Below are 9,799 nucleotides of genomic sequence, written 5' to 3'. Positions count from 1 at the left end.
AGGTACAGTTGCTAGGTAGACCAGGTTGACCCGAAACTGGATTCGTCCTTCCAGAACGGAACACATTCCACAGCACCGATACGGAAGCGAATTCAGCAGGAAGCCCCCGGCCGGCTTACGCGCAATTGCTTTTCGAGCCACACCGTGACCTTTTGTTTTAACGCAAAAACAAAAGCGGCCCGGCCCAGCAGGAGCAAGGTGTAGCCCCGTTTGTGAATATTTATTTCTTAACAAAAAAAACTAAAGCGGGCCGGCCCAGCGGGATGCAGGCGTGAGCCCTCAGCGAAAACACCGATCCCAGCCATCCAAACGACTTGAAGGTTCAATTTAGACCGGGATTACATAGTTTAAGGTGCAATCAACCGGAATTTCGACTTGAGGTTTCGTTTCGCCGGACGTGTACGAGTTCAGGGTTTAAAATGAACTTTTTCCATTTTTGCCATCACGCGTGTCAGGCTCCATAATCGTTACCGATCCGAGTCTGATTTCGCCATCACGCGTCCCAGGCTCCATAAATTCCAGCGATCCGAACCTTATGGCGATTTCAGCGGCCGAGATTTTGCAGCATCCGCTAGAGGAGTAGGTCCAGAGGATTCGAGGTGAGCGATTCTCACTTCCGCCCGCGTCCGGTCTGTCGGCTCGGTCGCCGCACTTCTCCGCGGAGGGGGGGAGGGAGATTGACAGTTTTTTTCTTCTCTTTTTTTGTTTGGGACCCTATGAAAAACTAAAGTTCGCGTCTTGGCAGCAGATCTGCCTTGCCCGATCCTTGGGGGAGATCATGGCCGTGATAAAGGTGCGAGTGAGCAAACTCCGCAAGGCAAAGAGTGTTGAGGACAGCAGGCACAAGAGGGCCAATGGCGAGGCACCAGTTGAGCCTCAGCAGGTACCGCATACTATACCTCTGTTCCAAAATAATTCAAGTTCTGGGTTTGTTCTAAGTCAAAACTTGTTTAAGTTTGACCAAGTCTATAGAAAAATATATTAACATCTATAACACCAAATTAGTCTCATGAGATTATTTATTTATGAAATATATTTTTTGTACCATGTGTATTTGGTGGTTTAGATCTTACCACATTTGTGTACAGTGTTGGTCAAACTTAAACAAGTTTGACTCTTTCTTTTTGAACTTGGTTAATTTGAAATATGGCACTGCCAACTTGGCATAATAAAAAATGTGACTACAGAAAACAACCTACAAAAAATGCCATTACAAAGCTATAAGCGAAGTTAGCAGTGATGTACTCATGTTCCCAGATTTTTGACACCCATATGCCTAGCTTGTTGTCATCTTGTTTTTCGAAATTACACAAGTAGCCTTAAGCTCTTAACCATGGACTTCTCTGGAGGCAACTACATTAACCATTTTCTTGATTCAGTTGAATTTTTCCACCCATATGCCTAGCATATTACCATATTTTCCTTTTCTTAACTAGTTCCCAGATTTTGTGTTCGTTTTCTGCTGGTCTACTTAAGCCCAATTTTGCGAAGCTAACATATCTAATTTTTGTGCAGAGGGAAGTTTGTGCATTCTGCGACGATGGTGGTGATTTAATCTGGTAGGTTTATCTACAATCAAGTTTCAGCGGCTTCATCTTTAATGAATGTCCAGTTGTGATCGCGAATTCACTTTCTTTCCTCGAGAATCGTTCTCCACTGAAACTTTGACCCACTCTATAGAGCAATTTAGTTTCTTGACACATAACACGGGCATTGGTTGTGTAATGTTGTAGTTAATTAGTGTTCTTTAAGCAACAGATTCCATGTTTCTTCAACCAAACTAATGAAACTAGGAATGCTGTACTTTTCTACTCGGATAGCTGACATTCACATGATAGTTGTTTCCAAATAGATAGCACGTTCACTATGTCCAGAAATTGTTCTGTGATTCAGCCCCACCAATATTGTGATAGGCATCATGTTTGAAATGAAATATATGGATCTTCTTCAATATTGTCATCAATGTGTTTGTAACGCAACACTGAGTTATGGTTTCCAGTGTTATAGATGCAAGTTTGTTGAATTTCCTGTTGCTTTGAACGAACCGCATTCCTTGCTTTATGTCAATTTTCCTTCTTACATTATGTTTTTTTAGCTGTGATGGTGGATGTCTGAGATCCTTCCACCCAACCAAAGGACATGGTGAAAGATCAATGTGCACAACCCTTGGGCTAAATGAAGCAAAGTGGCAAAAGCATAAAGCACTAGCGGTATATGATATATTTTAGTCGTTTTTCATTTTGCACTTCTATTTATGTATAGGAGTTGACATTTTGCTTCATATTTTGAATGGTAATTCAGGAAAAGGGGTTATATTTGTGCGAGAACTGCAAGCATAAGCAGCATCAATGATTTGCTTGTGGATTATTGGGGTCTTCAAACTTAACAGCAGGTCCTGAGGTATGCAGAACAGATACATTTCATTATCTTTCATCGATACTTTCTGTCTTTGTTTATGTCAGAAGAGATGAAGAAATGAAATTAAGTATATTGCTCAAAAGTTATAAGAAATAGGAAGCATTTCAAGATGCCTTTTTCATTATAGTATTTTCTAAGATGTTAGAAAGTAGTGCAACACCAATGTGTTGCTGTGAATTAATAAAAAACTATATACTGCATGTATAGAAATTTTGACGATCGTGCCAAATCAAACATATACATATCCCCTCGCATCCAAACCATCGGTGTCAAATCTATCACCCGGTGTATTCAAAGCTGGATGGACTGCCACCACAAATTGACATCGAGCACACCAACGCCGCACTCGATGATGATGTGCTTATTTGCTTACCTGTCAGGAAAGGTGTTGTTGAGCTCGGTCTTATACCTTCTTATCTCATCCGCCAGCTTGTATTGGGATATGCGCGTATGTCAGGACCATGTCAGAGCTTTGCAGTGAAATTAAATCTTAGAAGGCGTTTGACTTTGTGTGCTGCACATCTATACGAGTAATAATTACTCCCTCCATTTTTATTTACTCTGCGTATTAGCATTGTCTCAAGTCAAACTTTGTAAACTTTGACCAAATTTATACGAAAAATATTAACATCCACAATACCAAATCAATACCTATTAGAATCATCATTGGATATATTTTCGCATCATATATATTTTTTACTGTGAAAGTTTATATTGTTTTCTATAAATTTGGTCAAACTTTGTAAAGTTTTACTTAGGTCAAAGCTAATATGCGAAGTAAATAAAAATGGAGGGAGTATAATGCTTGTGTGTTCTCATCTTATAAAATACTTAATTTTCTTACCCATTTCTTGATGGCTTTTCAGGTATTCCAATGTAAGGAGCAAAAGTGTGGGCACTTTTACCACCCGGGATGTGTTGCTAAAATACTCTACCCTGATAACAAAGCCAAGGCCACATGTTTTGAGCATTGTGTTGCTGGTGGACTGGAATTCAGTTGTCCCGTGCATAAATGTAAGCGGTGTAAGGAAGCAGAGAACAAGCATGACAAGGAAATGCAATTCGCAGTATGCAGGCGCTGTCCTACTGTATATCACCGGAAGTGCTTGCCAAGGTTTGCCTTTGCATTGCCATCGTCAACCCGGTCTCTTTTATGTAATGTCCCATTGCAGAAAATAAGAATTTCTGGTCGTCACCTTTACTTGTTTTCCAGGGATATTTCCTTGGTAGAGGACGAGGAAGAGGCTACTCCACAAAGGGCATGGGATGGCATTCTACCTGATCAAATTTTAATCTACTGCAGGTCTGTTGATTCTCCTACTTTGATCAGCCACATAATTTCTCCTGTTTTCCATTTGTCTTGGTTTCTGGTACCCTCTGTGAATTTCTGTAAATGTTTTCAGGAAGCATGAGATTCAAGAAGAGCTGGGAACTCCCAAGAGGGACCATATTGTCTTTCCAGATGCGAGAAATCCTGATGCAGCAGAAAGGCATAGAGGTGCACCTCACGGGCACGATATACCCGACGAAGACGAGCTACTCGACCGCCTAGCGTCCTGCAATCCATCTCAGTCCCCTCAGCCGGCAGAAACTGGCCGTGGTAGGGTGAAGCCCATCGATTCATTTGCGCCGAAGCACTTGTTCCTGCGTCCACAGCCAGGCTCCTGCGGTTGGCTTGATGACTGATGATCCATTCCTTTGTCTCCCACCTTGCCGTGTAGAGAAACCATCGGTTACAGGCTCCCTCTTATACATTTCATGTCATCTCGAGAAGAAAAAAAGAAAATGTTATGTAGCCCTTTGTTAAGTTTAATACGTATGTCATTTCCACTATTTGGTTGGCTAGACACACTATAACATGACAATTCGCCAAATAAACATTACGTTTACCAGAATATATCCTGAGGTTCTGCCTCTGTTTTTTCTGATTTGAAAAGGAAAAAGAATAACCATGACGGGAACTTTTATTGAACTATTTCTACGGCGAAAACTTGTTGCAAGAACGTTGCTTCTAAGTACTCGGCATTTGTTTTTGTTTTTACCACAGATGGCATTTGTGTTGAATGGAAGTTAAGATTCTTCCATCAAGATTTTTTTTGGGGGGACCTAGGACATTCTCTGCATTCGTAGCGGGAATTTTCAAATCAAGCAAGCTATATTGTAATACGTCCTCGAACAAATATAAGATGTTTTACAGAGGGAGTAGTATATTAGGACCACCGTACTTCTATAGGAACAAGTAAATACATGAATCCAACTCAAAAAATAAAGGGTAAATACATGAATGAAACTTGTAAGCTATCACAATGTGATTGGTTAAACCGAGGTTAAGTGAGCACATCTCGTTGAGGTTAGTATATTAGCCTTCTGGGTAACTTTTAAGGAGAAGAAAAAGGAACATTGGCACTCATACCATACCAAGTAGAATGCCTTTGGGTTTTTCTCAAAGGATGGGGATGAACACATGAATTTCCGACCTGATCAGACAGACAGACAGCCTACAAGGAGCTAGCTAAGAAGTATACCCAACATGAAAACCTGAAACCTTCCTTGGACATGAGAGCACAGAGATACTCAATTACACACAGTGATCATTTTTGGAGGGCAGGAGACATCGTTTGCTTGAGGAGTTAATTCTGCATCCATGTCTGGAACATCCTTCATATTATCGTCACCTTCCTTGAGAAAACCGAGCGCCGCCAGGCCTGTGCCATGCCTGGTGCTGCAGTCGTCGATGTCGGGACATCCTTCGAACAGGTACCCGATGTTGCTCTCAAAGGTGGCATCGTTTACGTTGAAGTACTCGCTCAGATTCATCGAGTTGCTGTTGTTGGGCCCAAAGAAGTTCTCCAATTCATAGCAAGGGCTCCACAGGTTCTCCTCGACGCCGCTGTCAAACACAAGGGGGGCACCCATGTCTCCGGTGTTGTCTGTGTCATCCACTGCAATGGGCTCGTTGACGCTACCTGGTTTCTGCGCTTCACCTGAGTTGAGCTCTTGGACTGCATTGTCACTTTGGTGATCATGTTGAAGCTCCTCTTGCAATGCTGGCACCACCTGTGGCCCCTGCTCCAGTTGTGTCAGTAACTGTGGCTGGTCCAGGTAGCGGCTAATGTCGAAGTTGGTTACGGCGTTGGCGCCTCGGTATTCGATGGCCGCAAGATCATAGGCCCTGGCTGCTTCCTCTTGGGTATCTGCAGGAAGAAAGTAGATGCACTATGGTGAGCTAAATCACAGAATTTACCAACTTGTGTCAAATTGGCTCCATTGTTCTCCCAAAGGACAAGAGTTGTTTGGTGGTATCAGTGAATGAGCGCAAGCATCAGATATCTAGAGTAGAAGATGCTGAATTTCACACCCTAGTTGCCTGAAAGACGACAGTGGATGTGGATGGGATGCTTGCTACTTTCACATGTGCTGGTCACTAGAGTTGATTGCGGTGTTTTGCTACTGCAGTAATTAACTAGAGAACTCTTGTGGCAACCTGCCCTTTAGTGGCGATCTTCTCGCCCTTTGGGGATTTTTTTTTCTTTTTTATCTCTGCTGTTAGTGTGGTGAATCATATCATTTGTGCGGTGATTTGGATCCTGAATCTTGATCTGGTCTGTTTTTTGACAGAGAGGAGGGCATGCCCCATGCACGTGAGGCGACCACTCACTGCTGAGTCAGAGAGGCAAGTGAAAAGAAGACAGGGAGAGATTGAAGATCCCTATGCACCAGCCGGTGGCATTACCACTCCCACCACGTGCTGCTCACATGCCCGCAGTATTTACTGGTAATTAGCAGTGCAGGCATTGCGTATGATCTGATCCAACGCTCTGTCTGTGTGCTTAATGTTATTCTTAGGGCAAGTTGAGCAATCCCCTTGGGATTGCACACAGGATGGTATCTTGGTCTGTCTCTCTCATGGTCCTGAATCTTGACCCTGCCACTGCCCCTTTTTTCTTCCTTTCTTTCTTTTTCAGATACATAGAAAATAAAAAGAAAGTAGAAATAAAGAGAGAACAACTAGTAATTAACATGCTAGTAGTAAAGATTATGGTAGCAGCATCAGGGTAAGCCCGGGTGTGGTGCATTGAAGGGAGGGAAACAACAAGTGCATGCCATTGAATATATGTGGGTGTTAGGTTTGATCATAAAATTCTGGTAAAAGTTAGGTGGGCAGCTGCTCTGCTCTTGCGGAATGTTAAGCAGGACGATTCTACAACGAACAATGGTAACCTTTCAATGCCGATTAATTAAAACTGTTTTCTTGCTCAAAGGAGTAGGAGGAGGAGCTCACCAAAGGTTCCCAGGTATAGGTACTTGTTCCCCAGCACCCGCCCAATTCGCGCCTCCCACCGCCCATTGTGGTGGTGCCTGCACCCAAAATGATAAACATTTACATATATTCAGACACAACAAATCCAACTGTTTCTCTCTGAAATTTCAGCAAAATTAGTTCCCGTGTTTTGTCAAAATTAGTCACGAGAAAAAAGTTGGATGCATATTGTTGAGCCGTTTCTGTGAATTCCAGTCGAATTTCCAAACCGGCGGCCTGCTGTCGGCCAGGTTGGACTTTTTTCGACACACGAAGCTGACGGGAGAAAGAGGTAGGTAGGTGAGCCATCTGTGGCCACTCTAGATGACATGGCTGGCTGGGGTATGACGTTGCACTTTCTGCCTGCCAGCTGACGCATGCCACTGACTCCACGATGCAGATGGATCCTAGCTGCCTACGTACCCCTATTTTGTCAGTCGACCAGAAAGGTCCCTCCTCCCGAGTCAGCACCATCCCTGTATCCCACGTAGCATACACTTGGCACTTGCATGCCACGTGTCTCTTCATGAATTTTGCATGCCTCGCAATAGTGTTACCCAAACGGAGCTGCTAATTAATGCAGTAATAGTGTAGTACCTGGCGACGCCCCTGTACTTGGAGACCCCCCTTGAGAAGCCGCTGCTCCGGCGGCGGAGGGCGGCGAGGTACTCCTCCCGTGACACCCCCTCCATCTCCGACCTCTCTTTCGCGTACTCATCCACCTGCAGCATGCGTCCGTCCATGAATTAATATAATTTCTCATGGTAAGTAACTATGTTTATTTTGTTGAGAAAAACAACAAACAGTTGTTATACAACCAGCACATTCAAGGCCGTCTTTTTATGCGTGTTGCTCATCTAGTAGTAGTGCTACTAAAACACAAGCGACATGGGCTGTCAAGACGTTACTACTCTCTCTGCTGTCACCACCATAACTCTCGAGTCAATGGTGGTGTTTGCCAAGACACACCCTGGCTCCTGCTTGTACCAAACAGGAACTGACGCAGCAACTTGGATGTATATGTACACATTCATATCAATGCATTACTTTTTCTATTTCCAAGAGGAGAACAACATACAGTGAAATTCAGTGTGGTTTCAGGGCCCCAATATTTGAGAGCTGCAAGATCGTAAGCACGAGCAGCTGCCTCCTCTGTATCATAAGCCCCTGCAGAATTGACAACCAAATCGTCAACAAGCAGATTATAAGTATTTTGATTCTAAAGGAAGATTGAAGAAAAAAAATGACAAGTGACATGAATCTGCCAAAAACAGGTAGGCTGGATGTGTGTCTACAAATATGCTTGTGGGACTTACCCAGATAGACTATTGAGCCAACACAGCATCAAAGGAGAAGTAGATCGCAGTCACATGCAGATCACCAGACAAGGACCCCCACAAAAGATAACAGAAAACAAAGAGATAAAAAAGTATAATCAGAATGTCAGCCTTAATAAATTCGTTTCGCTTTACGGAAGAAAAAATATGCTTTGTGCTAATATCAGAGATGGGAATATCAGGATCCAGAGCAGCCTCGGTCACAAGGACCTTGCAGTTTTTTATTCAGTATTAGGTACCATCCTCGTATTGCATCTCTATTTTTCCTTTGATGCTTAAAAAAACAATTCTATAAATCTGAAACATTAATGCGATTTAAATCTGAAAATCAGAAGAAGTGAAGGAAAAAAATCTACCTTGCCTCCCTTTCTTCTTGTTCTGGATGGAAGTGAAGCAGTTCTTGTCCCAGAGGTGTGCCTCGAATCTGCCCGTCCACCTGTGCCTGGGTACATATTGACATGGATGCAGCTGATCAATATAAGCACTTGCCTTTCAAGGAGATAAAAAAGTAAGGAAAAACTGATTGACCGGATTAAATGAGCAGGCAGCAGTAATGCAGATTGCAGATCAACCAGCCCTCCTACTTCCTAACAACTAACAGCAGTTGACCGAATTATTCAAATGGAGCACGGCAAGAAAATCCGATGGCCGAATTCAAGAACTCCACCGGGATCATGCTTAACAGGCTCTCCGAGAGACCAGGAAGGAAAAAAGGGTGTAGACTTTTGACATGCAAGCCAAGGTTGGGGACCAACCAATTGTGCGACTCCTAATTAATCAGCGGCAATGCGCAATTGACTGGTTACTTTGCGGGCAGAGATCGAAATCAATCCACGGAATACAGGCATGATCCATACCTTGTGACCCCTCTGTAGATGGAGCTCCTCTTCCCTGCCGCGGCGGCGCCATTGGCGGAGGCGTCAGACTCCTTGCTGCTCCTGCTCGCGTCTTTCTTGGCCCGCTTGGGCGCCGCCTTGGCCTTGGCGCTCCCGGCCTTCTGCGTCCGCGCCCGCTTGCGGGGAATGGCGATCGAGGACGAGTCGGAGGAGGAAGGAGACGACGGCGACGGCGACAGCGAGCATGCCGGCGAAGAAGAAGGAGATGGCTGAGGAGGAGGAGGAGGAGGGGATCTCTTCATGATCTCTGTGCTGTGTCAATGGTGGTGGGCCGAGCGAGAGTGGGGAGTCAAGGTGGAAGAAAGAAAGTAGGCAGGGGTTTTATAGAGGGAGAAGGCTGTGCGGCCTGGTACTCTGCTCGAGGGTTTTATTTTATTTCTTAATTGTTTTCATTAAGCGCCAGCAGGCATTAGTTTCACATGACACCTTGCTTGTTGTAATGTTGCACATAAGGGCTCATTTGCTTTAAAGCAGAAAAAAACATGCACCGATGACAGCTAGCCATGGTTAAAAGGCAGGGGGGCAGAGCATCTCTAGCCGTTCCTCCAATTTTTCATTTCTCAAACAACTTCAAAACCTTTTTTTTAGGGAACAACTCGAAAACCTTGGCCCTTTAGATTTTGATGAGTTAATTTTGTTGCATCTTACTCTTCCCTCAGTTAACTCCCACTAAACCCCGGGTCCCGCATGGAAGCATGTCTCTTTCCCTCTTCTTTATTCTCCAAACCGACATCCCCGTGACCGAATCCAACAGAGATACATCCTGCCCCTTTGCCTCTGTCGGCTTGCGCGTCAAGGTATTCACCGAGCGGGGCTCGTTTGGCGTCTACTGCGTCAGGATCTACACC

At 44.2% G+C, this 9,799-nt stretch overlaps 1 protein-coding gene and 1 pseudogene across 1 annotated transcript; one reads left to right on the top strand and one right to left on the bottom strand.

Annotated features, from left to right (window-relative positions):
- Window positions 1-608: 608 nt before the first annotated feature.
- LOC123103115 (protein ENHANCED DOWNY MILDEW 2-like) lies at window positions 609-4,312 on the top strand (annotated as a pseudogene).
- A 391-nt stretch (window positions 4,313-4,703) lies between these two features.
- LOC123103114 (AP2-like ethylene-responsive transcription factor At1g79700) lies at window positions 4,704-9,264 on the bottom strand. Its single transcript, XM_044524609.1, has 7 exons — window positions 8,913-9,264; window positions 8,412-8,497; window positions 8,035-8,043; window positions 7,797-7,885; window positions 7,316-7,440; window positions 6,701-6,777; window positions 4,704-5,612 (listed from the first exon to the last, which is right to left on the bottom strand). Exons 1-7 carry the CDS (start codon window positions 9,191-9,193, stop codon window positions 4,993-4,995), a joined length of 1,287 nt encoding a protein of 428 aa, XP_044380544.1. The 5' UTR covers window positions 9,194-9,264; the 3' UTR covers window positions 4,704-4,992.
- Window positions 9,265-9,799: the final 535 nt, after the last annotated feature.

Source organism: Triticum aestivum, chromosome 5A, assembly GCF_018294505.1.
Source record: "Triticum aestivum cultivar Chinese Spring chromosome 5A, IWGSC CS RefSeq v2.1, whole genome shotgun sequence".
Classification (NCBI taxonomy): Eukaryota; Viridiplantae; Streptophyta; class Magnoliopsida; order Poales; family Poaceae; genus Triticum; species Triticum aestivum.
Note: the sequence above shows the minus strand (reverse complement) of the source record. Positions and strands in the feature narration are given on the sequence as shown.